The sequence below is a fragment of the Impatiens glandulifera genome, chromosome 3 (genome assembly GCF_907164915.1).
Source record: "Impatiens glandulifera chromosome 3, dImpGla2.1, whole genome shotgun sequence".
Classification (NCBI taxonomy): Eukaryota; Viridiplantae; Streptophyta; class Magnoliopsida; order Ericales; family Balsaminaceae; genus Impatiens; species Impatiens glandulifera.
This window is the reverse complement of record NC_061864.1, coordinates 15853006-15875499: the sequence shown is the minus strand read 5'-3', so window position 1 is coordinate 15875499 and position 22494 is coordinate 15853006. Positions and strand designations below refer to the sequence as shown.

General features: G+C 29.0%; 2 protein-coding genes across 2 annotated transcripts; both read right to left on the bottom strand.

Moving 5' to 3' along the window:
* Window positions 1-10485: 10485 nt before the first annotated feature.
* LOC124932426 (bark storage protein A-like) lies at window positions 10486-12819 on the bottom strand. The gene is made up of 4 exons (XM_047473051.1): window positions 12594-12819; window positions 12438-12505; window positions 10955-11347; window positions 10486-10848 (listed from the first exon to the last, which is right to left on the bottom strand). The coding sequence occupies exons 1-4, from the start codon at window positions 12805-12807 to the stop codon at window positions 10513-10515; spliced, it is 1011 nt and encodes a 336-aa protein (XP_047329007.1). The 5' UTR covers window positions 12808-12819; the 3' UTR covers window positions 10486-10512.
* A 3984-nt stretch (window positions 12820-16803) lies between these two features.
* On the bottom strand, window positions 16804-18232 carry LOC124931972 (polyprotein of EF-Ts, chloroplastic-like). The gene is made up of 2 exons (XM_047472564.1): window positions 18089-18232; window positions 16804-17898 (listed from the first exon to the last, which is right to left on the bottom strand). Exon 2 carries the CDS (start codon window positions 17846-17848, stop codon window positions 16958-16960), a length of 891 nt encoding a protein of 296 aa, XP_047328520.1. The 5' UTR covers window positions 17849-17898; window positions 18089-18232; the 3' UTR covers window positions 16804-16957.
* Window positions 18233-22494: the final 4262 nt, after the last annotated feature.

Below are 22494 nucleotides of genomic sequence, written 5' to 3'. Positions count from 1 at the left end.
AAAGAATTTATATAATTATATAGTATTATTATATATATTTAAAAATATTTATATGATGATTAATTTTTTTTAATAAAAAATAAAATAAGATAAATATAAAAATAATTTACATAAATACAATAATAAAATAATCTTTTATTATTTGTATTATTTATTTGTACAAACAACCAAACATAAAATTATAAAATCTATATAATTTATACTTCTTTTATTATTCCAATCAAATATTAATAATCTATATAATTTATAGATCTTAATACCCCTATATAAATTATATCTCTTACAATTTATACCTATATAACTTGTACCACGTAACAAACGTCCCCTTAAGGTGTAATTTATAACATTATTTAATTGAAAAAAAATCTATAATTTATAAATACTTTTCAAACTCAATCTAGTTGGGAAGGAATTAGTTTTTACTTAAAAACTCTTAATTCTCTCTCAATATATATATATATATATTAAACAAGTAGACTTCTTTATCATTGTAACATGAATAATATCTCATTTTTTAATGAAATAATCGTTGATGATAAGACATTAACGAATGATTAAGTGTATCGTCATTATTATTTCAAATTTTTGTTAAAATCAAAATTTAATTAAATTTAAAAAGAAATCTACATTCTAAGACCATCTATAACCGAAAAAACTATTTTTAAACTTATTTTGATATAAATAACACATTAAACAGTAATTCTTCTCCAACCAAAAAACTTATTCTCAAACACAAAAAAATATTTTTATAATATTTTTTCTTACATCAATTTCTTTTAATTTTTTAATATCACCCAATATATTTTACAATGTTATAAATTACACCACAATATTTTAATATCACCCCATTATTTAAAATTTGATTTTAAATTAATTATAAAAATTCATTAAAAATTCAAAAATTACAATACACAAACTAAAAAATTTAAATCGGAGATTGAAATAAAAAATTATTCGTACAAATAAAAAGGAGATAAATTTTTAAATGTTGGAATTGGTTTATTCTTCCCACAAATGATCAATCAATGCATTTCGAAGTGCAATGTGATCATCTTTATTTCTAATTTTTTTATATCGAGATATGAATTCTTCAAATCGAGTATTTTCATATACTACCGTAACCCCCGGGAAGCCCTGCTTCGTAGCTTAGTGGCAATACGGGGGATCACGGGGTGGCTCGATGTTCGATAATTTTCAATATTGGTTTGTGTGTCATGTATCTTTTTAAAATAAAACATTATTTTAAAAGATTTTGAAAGTACTTGGGAGCTTTTGAAATTAACCATATAAAAGTAATTAATTTTATTTAAATTTTAATAATATGGGGATTTGTTATAATTAGAAAATGACTTGATTTGAAATTCAGTTTAAATTAATTAAAAAAATTATTTATTTGAAAACAGATTCGCCAAATGATTTAAAAAAAACAGTAAAATATACGTATATAAACGCACTTTATACAAGATTTTCCATAAGAGATTCGTTATTTGATTACGCTCAGGAAAACATTTTTGCGCTATGTCCTCCGCGGCCGTCGAAGACAATTTTATTTATAAAGCAAAAGTTTGGCTATCAAAATTTTTGTTTATAATATTTATTTCCTTTAATTAGTAGCATTGAGGTCCTAAACAATTATACAAAATTATTTAGATTGCGTAAATAATTATACACAATTATTTAAAAGGGCGTACATGCGATTGCGTTGATATAAATTGAGTATAATACCTGAAAAATATCAAAAAAGTATTAGAATTTAAAAATAAATTCCAAATGGGGCCTTAGCCAAAATATTTGTTTGGAAAATATCCCAAAAATATTTAAAAATCATGTTTTGACCTTTCGGGATTATTTGAAAATGAATTGGGGTTTCAAAATCACAAAAATAATTTTGGATTTCGAAAAGTGGATCCAAACAAGCCTTAGGACCGGAGTCCTAGGGCTTAGGTCTGTTTTTACCGATCTAGGCTCGGATAGGCTCCGACAGGCTTGGTCTAGACCGAGGGTGGTCTGGATCGGGGCTCGGAACACTTGGTCAAGGGACCAGAGGGTTCCGCCTTGGGGTTCGGGAGGTTCGGTCTTAAACTTAGGTTGTTTGGTCCTAGGTCTGGGAGGCTCGGTCCTGGATTTAGCTTCCTCGGTCGTGGACCTAGGAGTCTCGCTCTCAGGTCAGACCTCTTGGTCCTAGGTCAATTTTCTCGGTCTTTGGTCTTAATCAAGACTGAGGATTCTTAGTCTTACTTCTCGGTCCCGGTCTTATAGGACTCGGTCATCGGGGACCGAGTATTATTTATTTGGTATGAAGAATGACAGGTTTGTATATTTTGATACAGATCATGAAAACATGATCTATAAGTTGCAACAACTCATATGAATATAGGGATCATAATTCCTAACCTAAACATGATCAATCAAATTATATAACAATTGATTTTTCAAAATGGTTTGTTAGGAAAAAATTGGGAACTTTTGATTTAGGCCATCTCATGGCCTAATTCTTGTTCCAATAACTTTGAAATTATGTTTATAGTCGAACACAACCAAAACAAGAACATCAATCAAACTTTGTAACAAAATTTAAAACTGAAATTCAAACTTAATTTTTTTTTTAAATTTCAGTTGGATTAAACATGATCGGAATGTTGATTTTATGATTTGAAAATCATCATAACATGTTAGACAACTAATTGAATCAAAATTCCAGCTTAAAAGCTCAAGAACACAAAATTCAATTTTTCTAGATTTTCAAATCAAATTTGAGTTTTTTCGATTTAGGTTGAATTGATGAAATATCTTTCGACAGAAAGCATAGAAAGATCTAGGGATTGATTTCAAAAAAAAGAAAAACACAAAATTGAACCCTAAAAATGAACAACCCGATCGAACTTGGAAAAATCCAATTTTGAATTACAGTGAGTCTGGAAACTTACTAATGATTAAAGAACACTCCAATGATGTGTAGGAAGTTTTCCCAAACCCTGGATCGAAGCTTAACTCGTCGGAGAAGTTTTTACAAAAACTAGTCACCGGAGTTCATTTGAATTCTTCGATTTAGGCTGTAATTTGTGATGTTTGTTCGATGGATTGAAAGAAGGATATCTAGAGACTATTTATACTAAACTAGGTCGGTTATTGAAGTTGAATTCAACTTCAATTTCTCTACTGAAATCATTCTTCAATGTTTTTGTTTTGTCTTCGATAGTTTAGCTCGGGTATAGGTTTTAACTATTGATCCTAGAGGAATTGAATGCGATGTAAAGACGTGCACGTTGGTAAAAGAATGGAGGGATAAGGTTGAGTAATGGCAGAGATAGATCTTCGAAGAACGCAATCAGGCCAATCCAGATAGTCGACGAGGATCGAAAAAGTTACTTAAGTCATCTAGGCAAATAAGTTGAATTAAAGGGATTACACGATTTTAACCTCTATTAAGTACAATACGAACAATAATGAAGAAAATAAAATACGTCACTAACCATTTAAAGCATGACACGTGTGGCTTGATTTTGATTTTTAAGGCGCGATTTTGTAATTTAAAAATATTTTGAAATTTTGAAATGAAAACAAGATAAGGAATGACACGTGTGTCTTGATATTCATATGCGACGTTGGAGCCAATTCCAGGCTCCAATCCGAGTGTTAGAGTTTATGGCCCGAATTCTTGTTGGGTCAGCGGGCTTTGCCCGCACTATATGGACCTGTAGTCTTAATGGGTTTGCCCCTTTTTTTTAATTTACATCATATTCTAGGGTTAGACAATATATAGAGATTGCGGCCGTCTTTTCTCTTTCGAACAGTTTTACGTTGTCCACCAAAAAAATCTGTACAATCTTTGTTATAGTGAAATCTTCTCTTCTGCCCGTGGTTTTTCACCCGTAAAGGGTTTTCCACGTAATCTTGGTGTTCGTTCTTCTTTATTGCTTTTATCCTCGTTTATTGTGGTTTGGATTCTAACAAATTGGTATCAGAGCCAAATTTGTTTGTTTTATTTTTGGTCATGACCACGATGAAATACGATATTCCGCTGCTGGATCGTAACACCAGATTTGCGTTATGGCAAGTGAAGATGCGAGCTATTTTGGCACAAATGGATCTGGAAGATGCGCTATATGGCGCTGACAAGATGCCGTCTTCGTGGACTGATGAAGAGAAGCAACGAGCAGATCGTAAGGCTCTATCGCAGATTTATCTGCATCTGTCGAATCAGATTCTTCAAGACTGTTTGAAGGAAAAAACAGCTGCTGCACTCTGGCTAAGATTGGAGCAATTATGCATGACGAAAACGCTGACTAACAAGCTACACTTGAAGCAACGCTTGTATTCCCAACGTATGTCTGACGGTACGTCTTTAGAAAATCATTTAACTGTTTTTAAACAAATAGTCTCTGATTTGGAATCTATGGAGGTTAAGTACGATGAAGAAGATTTAGGGCTCATATTATTGTGTTCACTACCTCCTTCGTATGCTAATTTTAGAGATACCATTCTCTATAGTCGTGAGACTTTGACTCTAGATGAGGTTTATGATGCACTCTTCTCGAAAGAGAAGATGCATAAACTTGTTGGTTCAGATAATATGGCTGAAGGCCTTGTTGCACGAGGCAGACAGCAGGAGAGGTATTCTAGCAGCAATAACCGTGGCAGGTCAAAATCCAAGAACAGAGATAAGACGTGTAGGTACTGCAAGAAGAAAGGTCATATTGTTGTTGAGTGTTATAAGTTACAAAATAAAAATAAGAGGGCTGGTGAGGATCATAAGAGCAATCAACCAGAGAAATATGGCGAAGCTGATGTTGCTGAAAAGTACAATGATGGAGAACTCCTCGTTACGTCTGATATTGATTCGAAACAGAGCGACGAATGGATTCTTGATTCTGGATGCACGTTTCATATGTGTCCTAATCGGGACTGGTTCTCTACATATGAAGTGGTCTCTAGAGGTACCGTTGTGATAGGTAATAATGCATCTTGCAGAATTGCTGGTATTGGTACGGTTAGAGTTAAGATGTTTGATGGCACTATTCGAACACTTGGTGATGTAAGGCACGTTCCTGACATGAAGAGAAATCTGATCTCATTGAGTATTCTTGATTCTAAAGGGTACAAATACACTGGTGAAGGTGGAGTTGTGAAGGTCAGCAAGGGGTCTCTTGTTGTGATGAAGGGACTCAAGAAAACTGCCAATTTATATGTTCTGCAAGGCTCTACGATTACAGGTGATGTTGCTGTTGCTAGTTCGTCTTTGTCTGATTCTGATGCAACAAGATTATGGCACATGCGTCTAGGTCACATGAGTGAGAATGGCATGGTCGAATTGAACAAGAGAGGGCTTCTTGATGTGCAGGGTATTACGAAGCTGAAGTTTTGTGAACACTGCGTTTTTGGTAAGCAGAAAAGAGTTAGGTTCTCGGCTGGTATTCATAATACGAGGGGGACTCTAGACTACATTCATTCTGATTTGTGGGGGCCTTCTAGAGTACCATCTAAAGGTGGTGCGTTCTATATGTTGACTATTATAGATGATTTCTCCAGGAAGGTTTGGGCATTCTTTTTGAAACAAAAGAGTGACGTGTTTTCTACCTTTAAAGAGTGGAAGTTAATGATTGAGAAGCAGACAGGGAGGCAAGTGAAGCATCTCCGAACTGATAATGGTTTGGAGTTTTGTTCTAATGAGTTTAATACTTTATGTAGAACTGAAGGTATTGTGAGGCATCATACAGTTCGACATAATCCTCAACAGAATGGAGTTGCAGAGAGGATGAATAGGACTTTGATGGAGAAGGTGCGTTGTATGCGCCTTAATGCTGGGCTGCCGATGTCGTTTTGGGCTGAGACCGCTGCGTATGCATGTCATCTTGTTAATCGCTCTCCTTCGACTGCTATTGATAAGAAAACTCCACAAGAGGTATGGACTGGTTCTCCTGCTAGTTATTCTGATTTAAAAATTTTTGGATGTCCTGCGTATGCTCATGTGGATAATGGGAAGTTAGAGCCTCGTTCGCTGAAGTGTGTGTTCATAGGGTTCAAGCAAGGTGTGAAGGGATACAAGTTGTGGTGTCCTGAGACTAGTAAAGTCGTCATCAGTAGAGATGTTGTTTTTGATGAGACTAGCATGCTTCAGGGGTCTCCGTCTTCAACTCCCTCCGAGGGAAATCAACAGAAGTCAAGTATTGAGGTGGAGCTTGAGATTGGGTTGAAACCTACACCAGAGCAAACTCCAGAGCCTATTCCAGTTTTAATGGATGATGCTAGCTCCTCAGAAGCACCTCCACAACATTCAATTGCTAAAAATAGGCCTCGTAGAGAAATTAGACGCCCTCAGAGATATGCAGAGGCTGATTTAGTTGCGTATGCATTAAATGTGGCTGAAGAGATTGATTCAGAAGAAGAACCTGCGACATATTCAGAGGCGATTACCTGCGAAAACTCTGGTATGTGGATGATCGCTATGCAGGAAGAGATAGAATCGCTTCACAAGAACGCTACATGGGATCTAGTGAAGTTACCAAAGAACAAGAAGGTTGTTCGCTGCAAATGGGTGTATAAGAGAAAGGAAGGTACGATGGGAGTTGAAGAAGCCAGGTATAAAGCCAGGCTTGTTGCAAAAGGATATAGTCAAACTCCAGGTGTTGATTTTACTGATGTATTTTCTCCAGTTGTGAAACATAGTTCTATTCGGGCTTTACTAGGTATTGTGGCATACCACGATCTTGAGCTTGAGCAGTTAGATGTAAAAACTGCATTCTTACATGGAGAACTTGAAGAAGACATCTACATGCAACAACCAGAGGGATTCGTAGCCTTAGGAAAGGAGGACTATGTATGTCAGCTGAAAAAGTCTCTTTATGGTTTGAAACAGTCACCGAGGCAATGGTACAAGAGATTTGATACATTTATGACCACTCATGATTTCAGGAGGAGCAATTACGATAGTTGTGTATACTTTAAAGTATGTGATGATGGGTCGTTCGTTTACCTGTTGTTGTATGTTGACGATATGCTAATTGCCGCTAAAGATCAAAGAGAGGTCAGAAAAGTGAAAGCACAGTTGAGTAGCGAGTTTGAGATGAAAGATTTAGGTGCAGCAAAGAAGATGCTTGGAATGGAGATTCTTAGAGATCGACCGGCTGGTAAATTATACATAAGTCAAAAGAGATACATCGAGAAAGTCCTTAGTAGGTTTAACATGCAAAGTGCCAAGCCGGTAAGTACTCCATTAGCTGCTCATTTTATACTTTCGTCTTCTTTGTCACCACAGTCAGATAGTGATGATGATTATATGTCGCGAGTGCCATACTCTAGTGCTGTTGGCTCCCTTATGTATGCTATGGTTTGTTCACGACCTGACTTAGCATATGCAGTTAGTGTTGTTAGTAGATATATGGCAAACCCTGGTAAGGAACATTGGAAAGCAGTTCAGTGGATTCTCAGATACTTATGTGGTTCTACTGATGTTTATTTACAGTTTGGGAAAAGTAGAGATGGAGTTGTCGGTTACGTTGATTCAGATTACGCTGGAGATCTTGATAAGAGAAGATCATTGTCTGGTTACATTTTTTGTGTTGGTGGTTGCGCTATTAGCTGGAAGGCTATGTTGCAGGCTACAGTTGCTTTGTCTACTACAGAGGCAGAGTACATGGCGATTACAGAAGCTTGCAAAGAAGCAATTTGGATGAAAGGCTTGTTTGGCGAACTTAGTAATGATTTGCAGATTTCTACAATATTTTGTGATAGCCAGAGTGCTATTTTTCTAACAAAGGATCAGATGTTTCACGAGAGGACTAAGCACATTGATGTACGGTATCATTTTGTGCGTGATGTGATTGCTCGTGGTGATATTGTTGTGAGGAAGGTGAGTACACACAATAATCCTGCAGATATGATGACCAAGTCACTTCCTATTACCAAGTTTGAGCATTGCTTGAACCTGGTTGGTCTTCATTGCTGAGTTATGCCTTTAGGGGCTTTGGTGGAAGAGGTTTGATTTTGTGGTTATGCTATCAAAGATTGGAATTCGTTTCAAGGTGGAGATTGTTAGAGTTTATGGCCCGAATTCTTGTTGGGTCAGCGGGCTTTGCCCGCACTATATGGACCTGTAGTCTTAATGGGTTTGCCCCCTTTTTTTAATTTACATCATATTCTAGGGTTAGACAATATATAGAGATTGCGGCCGTCTTTTCTCTTTCGAACAGTTTTACGTTGTCCACCAAAAAAATCTGTACAATCTTTGTTATAGTGAAATCTTCTCTTCTGCCCGTGGTTTTTCACCCGTAAAGGGTTTTCCACGTAATCTTGGTGTTCGTTCTTCTTTATTGCTTTTATCCTCGTTTATTGTGGTTTGGATTCTAACACCGAGAATTAGGTTACCCTAGGGCCTATCATAATCACAAATTTTTAAGACACGGTTTTGTAATTTAAAAATATTTTGAAATTTTGAAATGAAAACAATATAAGGTATATTATGAAAGATTCGATTAATCTATAATATGTCTAGATATCATTATTCTATAAAAATGATATTTGAAAAATACTAACTTTAATAATACAAATCATTTGTTATCAGAATTCTATGTATGAATTATAATCAAGATTTTTTTATTAAGATAATCAACTTTTTTTTCTTCTATAAATTGACCAAAGATTTTGTTTGGAATGTATTTAAAATTGGTAGATATGATCACATTTGAGAAAAAAAAATATTAAAAACTTTTTTTCATTTATATATCATTTCATTAATTCTTGAATTACAATGTAAATGATTTCAGTGTGTTTTTGTATGGATCCTTGTACGTTTGGTTTTGTGTTTTGATTTGTTTTTTGTGATGTTTGTCATTTTTTTGGTTTTACTATGATTTTATGAGTGATTTTATTTTTTATAATAGTTTGTTTTTAAGACAGAAGAAAAATGTATTAATTTTTATCTATGCTTTCTTTTGTTGCATATATTTTTGTCTTGGTAATTTCTTAACATGTAAATAAATTATTTCATATATAAATCTGAAATAATTTTTTTTTATCTGAAACATTTATATGTATATTATTGTCTCATATATATTAAATAAATCTAACATTTTATGTATCCTATATAAAATTGAGCAACAATTCAAATTAAAAAATATGGGGGTAAACAATTAATTAAAAAATATTAATATAATAATAATTCAAATAGTAAAGACATAAAGTTTGAATATTCATTAATTATAATATTAATTAATATATTTAAGATGTGAATCATATTTGTTGAGTTATTTAAAATTTTATTTTACATATCAAAACCCCTCTGTCAAGCTAAGTAATCATAATATATTGAATCGATATAACAAAAGAATTGTTTAAATCGGTTTGAATATTCTCTTTTTGATAGAATATATTTCCAACCCAAACAAGCTCGACATATTTATTCGATTATTTGAATTATTATCTTTTATATAAATTATAACCGATCATATAATAACAAAGAATGAAATGTTTTTTATCTTCATAATATAACAATTGAGTTCAAATACTCTCCCATTGTTAGAATATACTAGCATGTATTCCGTGCATTTGCATTAGTAATAATATAAAAAACCGTGAAAAAAATATTACGGTTAAAATGTTATGTATCCCGTGCATTTGCACGAGTAATAATAATATAAAAAAAACGTGAGAAAAATATTACGGTTAAAATGTTTATGGGCGGATCAACCCATAATCCGACTCAAGTATTTACTTACCCTCACATATATGTTCAAATTAACCACAGCTCTCGACACGGCAATTTTCGAATACTTTAAAAATTAAGCATCATTTTATATATATATATATATATATATATATATATATATATATATATATATATATATATATATTATAGTTAGTTTTGAACTTATATTGTTAAAATGTTATGCGATTCATCAAATTTGGTGTTTAATTTAAAATATAAAGTGTTATTAACATAGTTGGTTAAAAAGTTGTATTTGTTTTGTTATGTTGCAAGTTCGAACCATACCTATAACTTTTTTAATTTTATTTTTAATCGTTTTAAATTTATGGGCGGGTCAACCCATAATCCGACCCAAGTATCCATTTACTCTCACATATATATTCAAATTAACCACAACTCTCGACCCGGCAATCCGAACACTTTAAAATTAAGCATATTTATATATATAAGATATAAATTTCAAATCAAACAAGATTTTAATTGTTTTTCTTCTTGTAATCTCTGAACTAATTTCTTGAGATTCTCAATGATTCCATGAATATATAAAGAAAGTCAAATATCATTTTATGCTCACAATGTAGTTCCCAATACACAATTTAATGGAGTGAAATTATATTTCTTTTTTTTTAACAATACATCAGCATTAAAGTTCACAATAAAATTGAGTGAAATTATATTTCTTTTTTAAACAATACATCAGCATAAAAGTTCACAATAAAATTGACTGAAATTATATATACATATATAATTTCTTTATTCAACTTATTCAACTTACAACAATAATGTAGTTCCCCTTAAGATAATAATAATTAAGGCAACAAATTGATGAACTGAATAGCAACTTCAACAGAATTTTGTGCAGCCAGAGACGCAAAAATAGCAGCTTCATTAGATTCAGAGGAACCTCCACCAGCTAAATCAGACAAAGCTCTAATTGCCAAAAATGGAATCCTTTGCTGCAAACAAACCAAACTCACAGCCGCGCTCTCCATATCGATTGCGGTCGCATTAAATTTTGAAAATAAAAAACCCCTATACGCCGCGTTATCGATAAAAACATTCGCACTTACCCCACTTTTCACCCTTATCACCACCGGTTTTCTTGGCAAACATGTTTGGTTCACACAACCATTCAATTCCATCCCCTACATAAAAAAAATCAAGTATACACATTACATGTTACATGATATTTAACTTATTAATTTAGTATACAAAAATAAAACAAAAACATTTATAAAGATTTATTTTTACCTCGAGACGCTTTGCTAGTTGAAAATATCGTTTATTGACAGGGACCCAGAAGGCGTGTTGCCTAATTTCTGGCGTTCCATCGACCGGGAAGATTTCTTCGGGCTGATACCACACATTGTTAAGAAGGTTATCGGATGTGGCGTTGTTAAAGTCGGAAAATTTAAGGAAACCTATGTCACGGGTATAGTCGCCGGTTGATTCTAAGGCTAACTCATTTTGAGGACCATCTCCAAACCTTTGCCAATTCCAAAGTCCGGAGTGAGTCCAAAATTCAGGGATTGTTACATCTCCAATTTGTAGTTCAGGATTTGCATTTCCAGCAATTCCAAAATGAACTACTCCTTTTAATTTGAACAAACTCACCAATAATTGAGTGCTCACACCTGCATTTAACTATATATATATATATATAATACAAATTATTATTAAGTGTTTTAATTATAATATAACCATAATATAGGTGTATTCTGAAATTAGAGTTAGGATACTTGAATTCAAATTAATCAATTATAGGATAAAATATAAAAAGATCACCACTAATACAATGATAAATTATTATTGTTTTTAAACTGATATATATAAATGTTTTGTAGGTAATAAATTTTTATTTTTTACTATTCTATATAGATTGTCCTTATCACAAATTAAACTATGAATTGTAGAAGTTCAATGAAAATTAATAATGATTTTTCTATTACATTTTAAAAAGAGGACTGAAACCGATTGACTTGATTTTATTGAAAAATGTGACTTGTAAAATTAATATTGAACAAATTTAATGTTTTTGACTTAGGTTTTCTTCTTGATTGAGTTTAAAAATAAAATAAAAAATGGTTGTTTAAAATATAATAATTAGTGATGATTTTGAAGATATAAATTTTGTTATTGATAAAATTATTTAAAAGTATTAATATATAATAAAAAATAAAAAATAATAATTTAAAATATATAATATTTTAATAGAGTAATATGAATAAAAGAGAAAAGTAAGAAGATATTTATTAAATTTGGTTATTTAAATAACAATTAATAAATATTATTTTTTATTTATTTTAATAAATGAAAAAGACACCTCTTTCATAATTATTTAAGTTTTGTCTTTTAATTTAATTGAAAGATTAAAAGAAATATAATATAATATTTTAATATGTCATTTTCAATTCTAATTGAAACTAAAACTTAAAGTTTAGAATATTTTATAAAGAAATGATTAGGAGACAATTTTTTTTGATAAGAATGAATGTAATTTAATTAGTTGAAAAAATAATAATTTTTTTCTTTACCTCTTTTATCATTTTTCCAATAACTAATGTGCTAACTTATTCCCCACCTTCTATTATTCATCTATTTAATATTTGTAAGATTAGAGATTATAGAAGGTTATATAAACTTAATAATACAACAATGGCTCTCAAGCAACTTAGGAATGAATGGAAGATTAAGTTTAATTAAAAGTGAATAAGAAGATTAATTACTTACTTACCATGCTTAATCCTGTCATAACAACAATAACCCTCTTGGTATTCACTTTTCCAAACCTGAATCTTCTTCCTAAAATCAATCAAACCATATAATATTTAATTAATAAATTTGTTTTACTTATAAAGAGATAATAAAGTTAAATGTAATAAATAATTACCTGCAAAATCAAGATGAGGAAGTTTGGGATGAGGGACGAAGCTTGAAGACTGTAGAAATGGAGTCATCTCGAAGCTGTTTGGAATAACTATACCCAGATAATGACCTTCCTTGTTTATTTCATGGATTTTCTTCATTACATCCCTCATTATTGCTCCTTCTGCTCCACACAACCAAACAAGACCTAACACCAAACATGTTATAAATCTGCTCATCTTCTCCTATCCTCCTTCTTCTTTCTTCTAAACAAACATATATGGATGTATATACATATATAATTATATATATATATATAGAGAGAGAGAGAGGGAGATGATGTTTGAAACGGATGTTGATTGGTTTAATGGGAAAGTTGACCAATTGGAAATTTCCATATTAGAAGTAAATCTTTTTAAATTTTAAAGAAATCATTCATGTTATATATATATATAGGGCTCGTTCGAATTGGGGTTATTTGAATAATCCATAGAGAGAAAAAAGTAATGATGGTTGATGATTTTGAGAAAGTGATAATTATATTTGGTAGAATGACTTAAAGGGTATTGATATATATAAATAAAATACAAAATAATAATTTAAAATAAAGAATATTTTAGTATTTTAATGAATGAAATGAGTGATGTGATTAATAGAAAAATTTATTTTGTAAAGATTAAATAAAAAACCTTTGAAGAACAAGGTCATATCTTTATTTGAATACCAATATTTATTGAAATATTTTTATTAAATGATCAAGAAAATTCATTCCCAAGATAGTTGTTACGGAACTTGTCAATATAAAAGTTATTCAAGATACAATAGTTGAATTGACTAAATTCAAATATTTATCAAATTCATGTAACATTTTTATATATAATTTACAACTTTAATTATTCTCATTTATTATTATTATTTTGTATATTTATTTAATGAAAAATAACTAGAAGCACTATACATAAATATGAAATAAAAAAATAACAAAACATAAAAACAAGAATAAAAACACATGCACCTGACATATATTATCGTAAAAGTATATTCTCATTTTCATATTATTAGCATTTTGATTTATCAAAATTAAATGAGAATAATTAAAATTGTAAATTATATATAAAAATGTTACATTAATTTGATAAATATTTAAATTTAGTCAACCATTCTCATCTTGTATAACCTTTTACATTGACAAGTCCCAATAAGATAAGATATAATAACTACAAAATCTTGGGAATGAGTTTTTCTTGATTAGTAGGGTAATTAGTCATGATCATTACACTCTAGAACTAGAGCTAAAGAAACTTTCAACCATATTTATTTTAAAATATTAGAACAAAATCTAATTTCATATTCTTTCTAATAAAAATCAATTTTATATGATATTTGGTTCAATTTCTCTCGATATGGTGGTGGGTGGGTGATATTGACCAATAATTATTATAAAGGTTTTAACTTTTAGGATCATATCTGTAATTTTTTATTACTTTATGTAACTTTCAATATAATAATCCTAATAAATTATAGCTTTCACATCTCAATATTATATATACATACTTTATTATTTATTGTTATAATAAGATAAAAAGATAATTAATTAAAAAATGTATATTTAAACTAAATTAAGATTTAAAACTATAGTAACATTGCACGGATTAATTCAAAATTTAATCAGATTCGAATCCGAAATACTAATTCGGATTGGACTGAGTTCAAATTAGATTGAATTTGAATTTATTTAAATACAGATGAGATTGAATTAGGATTATCTAAATAAAATATATTTTTTTCTTAATTTTACTTATTTCACTTGTCATCTATTATTAGTTTATTCTATAATATTTAGGCAATCATTTCTTCGTTATAATAATCAATTATATATATATATATATATATATTTAAATATTATAATATATTATTAAAAAAATTATTTATAAACTTTTTAAGTGATTTAAAAAAAATAACAAAATAAAAAATAAAATCTATTAAACAAGTAGATAAAACAATATTAAATTGAATTATCTAAACCATACTTAATCAAATCCAAATTTAATTCAATCTAATTCATAATAATTAATATTACAGATAATTTGGATTTAATATTAATTGGATAAAAGTATTGAACATACACGTTTGTTGATATTTTTTATTTTTAACCTTAAGTTGATACATTAAAATAAATAAATAAAATATATCAAAGCCACCTATATGGCGTGACAGATCTGCAAATCTACTAAACCTAGCCGGCACGACTTGCAATTAATTCGCATTAGAGTTTTGACTTCCATACAATATAAATAAATAATAAGATAATCACTTTAAAGGTATGAAGATAATATATAAGCTTCAATGAAAATATAAAAAATAATCCATGGTGTGAAGACATTATTTGTAAACTGTTTTTTTTTTTTTAAATAAAAAGTTAAATTAATTTTATTTTCATATAATATGAAAGATTTGACTGAGTTATATAAGTTTCTTCTTAAGTGAAAAGGGGATGATAAAATGATTTGTGATAAATTCTTAAATTAAACTATACAAAAAAAAAAAAAAAAAAAAAAAATTGATCCACTTATAGTTTTTATTTTTGAACATTTATTTCTAAGCAGACAAGGAATCTACTCACAAAAGACTAGCAGCAGTACTATTTGGACCTTGCAACTTTTAGAGCTTGTTTGATGGTGTTATTAATTAATGATAAAAAATATTATTCTATGAAAAAATAAATTACTATATTATTTTTATCTTAACATTAATTGATCATTCTTTATTTTTTTAAAATAGTCAGACATATCGCGTAAAAAATATGAATTGAATAGATGTTTATAAGGTTAAATGATATTTCGAATGCTTTAGGTGTACAATATGAATTAAATTGAAAATTAATTTATTTTAAAATCCGTACAACTCTTTTTTCTTGGTCCAATTTTGACCCATTTTTTTTTATGATTTCATTCAATGATTGTATCTTTATAGATGTCATTATTAATTTTAAGTTTTAATTATAATAAATGTATAACTTTTTATTAAATAAATAAAATTATTCTGAGATAAACTAGTGGGTTCGGATGATGTTATTTTAATAATCTAAATTAAAAAATATGTTTAAACGTAATTTTTCGTCACATTTCTTAATTCATTAAACAAAATATTAAAATACTTTATATTTATATTTTATTTCATCATTATATATTAATACCTTTTATTTTTTTATACCAAAATACATTCTCAAAATCACCACAAATTATTATTTTTAAATAATCCAGATTATAATAACTAAAAAAATTCTCCATACACATGGATAAAAATATAAACAATTGTTTTTAAAAAATTATAATAACATATATTAAATGTTTAAATTTATTAATATATTACGAATAAAATATTAAAATAAAACATACATAACCGTTTTAAGTTTATGAGTGGGTCAACCCACAATTCGACCCAAATATCTATTTACTCTCATATATATATTAGTTAGTTAAAAAGTTGAACTTATATTATTAAGATTGTCCCGCGTTCATAAAATTTAGTGTTAAATTTAAAATATAAAGACTTATTTGTCTAGTTCGAAACATACCTATAATATTTTTAATTTTATTTTTAGTTGTTTTAAGTTAATGAGCGGGTCAACCCATAATCCGACTCAAGTATTCATTACTCTCACATATATATATCCAAATTAACCCCAACTCTCGACCCGACAATTCAAATATTTTAAAAATTAAGCATCATTATATATAACTTTAATTCGAACTACCCTAAAGTTTAGGTGAACTACTAACTTACATGAATAATCAAATAGTTAAATATATGATTTATTCAACTAGCTTAACAAATTTAATACACATTCAAAATATATTAATTAATACTAATATGTATGAATAAATTTTTATAGATATACTACCTTATATTTTTTAATAAAATAATTTATTTGAATTTGTTATTATATTAGTAATTTTATTTAATTTTGTTTAATTAGTTGTTATAAAATTAATTTAAAATATAACTAATATGAATGTATTAAATATAGAAAATAGTCAAATATATATACATCACATCCATTGAATATAAGTTCTTAAATCTGAATAGAGTATGATCTTGTAGAGACAAATTTAAATTAAAATTTTAATAAAATGATAATGGTTAAATTGTGTTTATAGTGTTCACCAGCGAAGTTCACACCCATCCCAATAAACTTCTGTTTAAACCAGAGAAAAAAAACCAAAATTGAATCCGATACAAACCAGGCTGATTAAATTGACATCTCTGTATGCAAGAATGTGAAAAAAAGTTGATTTCATAAGCAATAAATGCAAAAACATCTCATTCACAACAAATTAAAGAAAATACAAAACAAGTTATCACCACTGACCCTCTATAATAGAAACCTCAAACCTTTTCATCCATGAAAGCTGCAATCTCCTTATTTTGAAGAAAAGCCAACATAAAAGGATTTGTTGCTTTATGAACAACACTTTGCCCCTTTAGCTTCACATCCAACTCTTCACCATCTTCATCTTTCTTCATAGTTAAAGTCACCTGTCCTCTCATCAACCTCAAAACTCTCACACGAACATTTTGTCCAACTTCTAAAGAAGATCCACCCATAAGATTTACAATCCCTTCATCTGCTTCCTCTGAACTAGGCAAGAATCCTTCCTCACCATCAGGAAGTGAAATAAAACAACCAGATTTAGTCAAATTCTTAACTGTTCCTTCAAGATCCTGTCCCTTTACAAACTTGGACGTTTTCTTTACATCATTTCTCTTCTGATCATACTTAGGCTGCTGTTTCTTATCCATTTCATCACCCTCACGCATAGTTAGAGATATCCTTTTGGTTTCCAGGTTTACTTCTAGTAACTTAACGGTTACTTCTTGCCCTATAGAGACTACACTTGAAACATCCTTAACAAAGCTATCACTCAATTGGGAAACATGAACTAAGCCATCTGTAAAAGCACCAAATTCTATAAAAGCACCAAATGGCTGGATTGATTTCACTTTCCCTGTAAATACAGCACCAATAACCAAATCTTCTTTCTTTACTGCAGGTCTTGTTTTATTGGATGGAATTGGGGTAGCATCAGTTAAAGGAAGATCAGGATTAGTAGCAATTTTGGGTGAATTTGGTTCAAGAACTAAATTAGCTCCAGTAGCAGTAGCAGATAGTTTATGAATAATTCTGAAATGGGGAAGAAATGTTTGTTTGATTGATTTCCTCAATGAAAAACTTGAAGGTAGAAGAGGGATACTACTAATGTTAACAATAGTCGCCATGATAATTCTGTTTTCTAGTGACTAGAATAATCCTTCATAATTCTTGGCACCTGTAAAAATGGTGGATAAGCTGAGAATGGGTAACAAGGATTCAGAACAGAACATATGTTTACTTTTTCTCTAGGTTACCATAAATGTTAATGATTGAAGAAACTATGAGTGAAATAATTTTAAGAATGTAGCTCAAAGAAGTTGGAAATTTAACATATGAATTCAGTAATTAAGTAGGGAAGAACTAACCTTATGTGGAGAAAGAGCCAATCCTGTAAATGGGTAAGAGTGTTGCAGAAATTGAGAGAGATGAGTGTTGCAGGTTTCTGTGAATAAGAAGAAGGAAACAAACGGCAGGGATTCAAATTCTTATCTCATTCATATGTATGGACGTTTCTTCGATTTTATTTTGTAACATTTTATCCATTAGAAATCATTGTTCTCATTTTAACTCAATAGTTTATTTCAATCATTCACATTTAGAATTAAGACATATTATCAATTTATATCTTGAATAGAATGTTTAATTTATTATGCTTTAAATTTTTTATTTTTATTTCAGATTATAATTTTTTTTGATTATATATTTAGGTGATTTTAAATTTCTACATTTTTGGACATGTCTAATTGATATGTGAAGGATGCATTCTCCCATTATATCTAACATTTTTATTATTCCTTGTCTTTTTATTTTCATTCATAAATTATTTACTTAAATTTAAATATTATACATTAAATTAAGAGAAATTTTATTGGACGCTGATCATTTCCCCAAGTAAGGTCTTTATTAGGATCATTTGATCAAATTTCCCTTAAATTAAAATACATTATATAAACATTACATTAATATTAAAATAAAATACATTATATAAAAATAACCATTTAAACCTATATACTTATACTAAAATTAATTATATAAAAACTAAATAATTTTATAAATAAAAAAAAACATGATGTCTATAAGATCCCTAATTGTAAATTAGGGTTTGACCAAAATTTATTTGTGGTCCTTGTCACCTTAAAATGATGATAATGATTAAAAAATATTAAAAAAGTTACAATTTTAACATCTTTGTGAGGGGACAGTTTAAATTTATTCATTATAACACCACCACTTTTATAAATATTTTATTTTTTAAAAATATTATCATATAGTTATATATATGTTCGTATCATTTTGTGTTTGGCTTGTGCGATTATTAGAGTCGTATCTACTTGGGCTCGGATGGGCAGAAGTCATCAGGAAATTTTGTTTTTTATTTTATTTTATTTATAATAGAAATTTGATATTATCCTTAATTTTTTAAAATAAATTAAATATAATTTACTTTTATTTATTTAATTATTAAAAAATAATAAAACTTATTGATAACCACTTGTTTTATCCAAAAAAAAAATTGTTAAAAAAAAATCGTTATTTTTTTAAAGTACATCATAATTGTTTTTCAAACTCACCCAACTCCAACTCTAAATCCTGAATTCATTCTACGTTAAGCTACTTACTTCAAATTATGAGTTAAACTCGTAACTGGGTTGTGTCGACCCCATTCATTATAAAAAAGCAATTTAATTACTTGAATAACCCTCTAATTATTTCAATCGCTCACTTTTAGTTCTCAAATTAATTTTTAAAACAAATCGTCCATCTTGTTAATCATAACAGGTAAAGCTTAAAATATTATTATTTTTATATATTATCTTTAATCATTATTTTATATATATATACGATAAACAGAATAAAACCACATCGAAGTCCTAATTGTACTACTTTGGTATGATGCCTTTCAAACGTGGATTCACGCAGAACATCGCGCCACCAAACAAACATGTCGAAGTCACGACATGGGAACTCGAAAAAATAGAAAGAATTGGTGTCGTGGTGGTGCTACGAGATGGCGATTTATCTTATATAAGAATATAGTAAGGAAATGTAGGAAAACTAGGTACTTTAAGTACAAACGATAGAGATAGAGAAGGAGAGACTTTTACCGTTCCTACCCGTATATAAGATAAATGAATAGTATTCGTAAGAACAAACCGTATACTTTTGTAATGGGCAAGTTCTCTATCTTCATTGTTTCATTGTTCATGACGAAACTCTACTTTAACAATATCTTCGGGTGGTAGGATTCTTTCTTTATGACCGTTCTGTCCCTTTGTTAGGAATATCAGAAAATCAAAGATGCGGGATAACAACTACTTTAATATGTGGTATTACTAAAGTAGATATTATAATTATATATTTAATTTGGTTAAAATAATAATAAGTATCATTTTATTTTACTTTGTGAAACCCTAATTCTCATGTCCTGTCTAATAGAGCACTTGGGATGTTTATTTTTATATTTTCCTTTGGATGAGATATTCCCATTAAGAAGAAGACAATGAGGAGACCAAATGAATTAACTGTTATCACTTCCCACTCTTAGTGATGGCCATTTTTCATACTATATAAGTGTTTGGCCATGTTTTGACTTTCATTTTTGAATGGTTCTTAAAAGAAAATTGTTTTTTAAATGATTATTTCATTGGTTGTGTTTACTTATTATATTATCATAATAATCACATCAATCATCACATTAGGATAATTATCAAATTAGGATAATTATTGAAAAGATGTAAATAAATATGATTCTCACCATTAGCATTCTTAAGTATTTGGGTGTCCTAAATGAAAAATAATAAGTTATTCTTGTTTTTCAATTTATTAGTTATTTTTGTGTTTTATTAAATAAATATAATAAATTTGTATTACTTTTAATAAAATTAACATAGTTTAGTTGATTATATATGTTAACTTAACCCATAACAACCTTGAGATCAAACATTGTTGATACTATTATTTTTAATTTTGTCTGATTCATGCAGTCGCCTATTTGACCTTACCCTAGGCCCGACCATAATTCTCACGTCAACATAAAAAAAAACGTTTTAAATTTAAACGGATCGTAGAAGGTCGTGTTAGTTTACTTTAGAAAAAAAAACTCTACTTAGAAAAATGTGAATATTATTTTAATTCAAAGGAAACTGCTAAAAAGAAAAATACAAATGTATTAAAAGTACAATTTGTAAATAAATATGTAATCAAGGAATAAGATTGAATGAGATAAAGAAAATAAATGCAATTAACTAATTATGCATGAAGCATCTCCACACGCGGGCTCAAGCCCATCTTCTTCACATGTTCCAAGGTCCCATCAAAGCAAAGCCCATAAATAATTAATTCCCATAATAATATAATATATATGAGATAAGTGGAATTTGTCCCTCAATTTCATTGCAATTTTAATTACATCATTTAAATCCAATTATCTTTTTTTGGAGCTTTAAGATCTTACTATCATAAGGTATACTTTTCTATTTTTTATGAAAAGTATCTGAATGAAAATTATAACTTTGATAGGATGAGGACACAATGATTCTAAAAAATATATAATTTAAATACAACCAAGTTTGATTTTTATTTGTTTTCTTCTCAAAATCTTGAATTTGACTAATTACTAATATTTAATAACACAACTCTTTTAATATAAAATTTGGCACTTAAATTATTTTTCTACAAGTTTGGGTATAGGGGAAAGAAAAAATAATCAAAATGCCAAAGGACTTTTGTTTAATTAAACAAATGAAATTTTCTTAAACTAATGTATGAATGGGAATAAAATCTTCCACTATGGCTCAACAAGGATTTATGTACAATATTATATACATTTGCATCATACCCTAAATAGATCTAAAAGTTATAATTAAGTGAGGTTATATGAACTCAATCATGCAATTTAAATTAAGATTGTGTATATCTTGCCAACCATCAACAAACATTATAGTATGCACTCACATGTTCCCACCAAATCACATCAATTGATCATAAGTACATCTAACCCATTTTTTAATTACTTCCTTTCTATTGGAAGATCATTTGTCTTAATCTAGCTAACTATGTAATTTTATATTAATCCAATTTCGTTAGTCTGTCTTAATTTATTTATTTTACTACTTGTATTAATAAAATGAGTTTTTGTAGTTTCACCCACAATTTATAAACTAATAATGCATTCGTCACACTCGTCACACGATGAGAAAACTCCCTATGAATAAATCCAAATCATACATGTTAAAGAAATCATCCAATAACCTCCAAACAAACCCTAAACCATCCGATATTGCCATCATACTTTTTTGGACACCGAAATTCCAAGTTATCACTTGTGTATACCGCAATGGAATTTAGGGGGAAGAAATCCCGGAATTCATGGATATATTTTAATTTTAAGGAAAGTTATAATATGCAGTTATAAAATAGGAATAAATAAATAAATTTTAATTAAACAAATCTCAATAAGATAGTTTAAATGACAAGAATTTGAAAACGCCAAATTCAAGTGGGATCACGTTAGTTTCTTAAATTAAAACAAAAATATCAATTATATTAGTTAGCATAAATAGTTGCGAGTATAACATTTATAACGTTATCTCATGTGCAACTTTTTTTTTCATATTTATCATTAAGTAATTGTGTATTATTCTAATTTAATTACTAATTATATTATTCAATAATATTTTCCCAATTTAAGTGGCATATATGTAATTGATGGAATTACACACGTGCATGATCTGATTACCAATTTTATTAATTTATCGTTTCCAGATTTAAC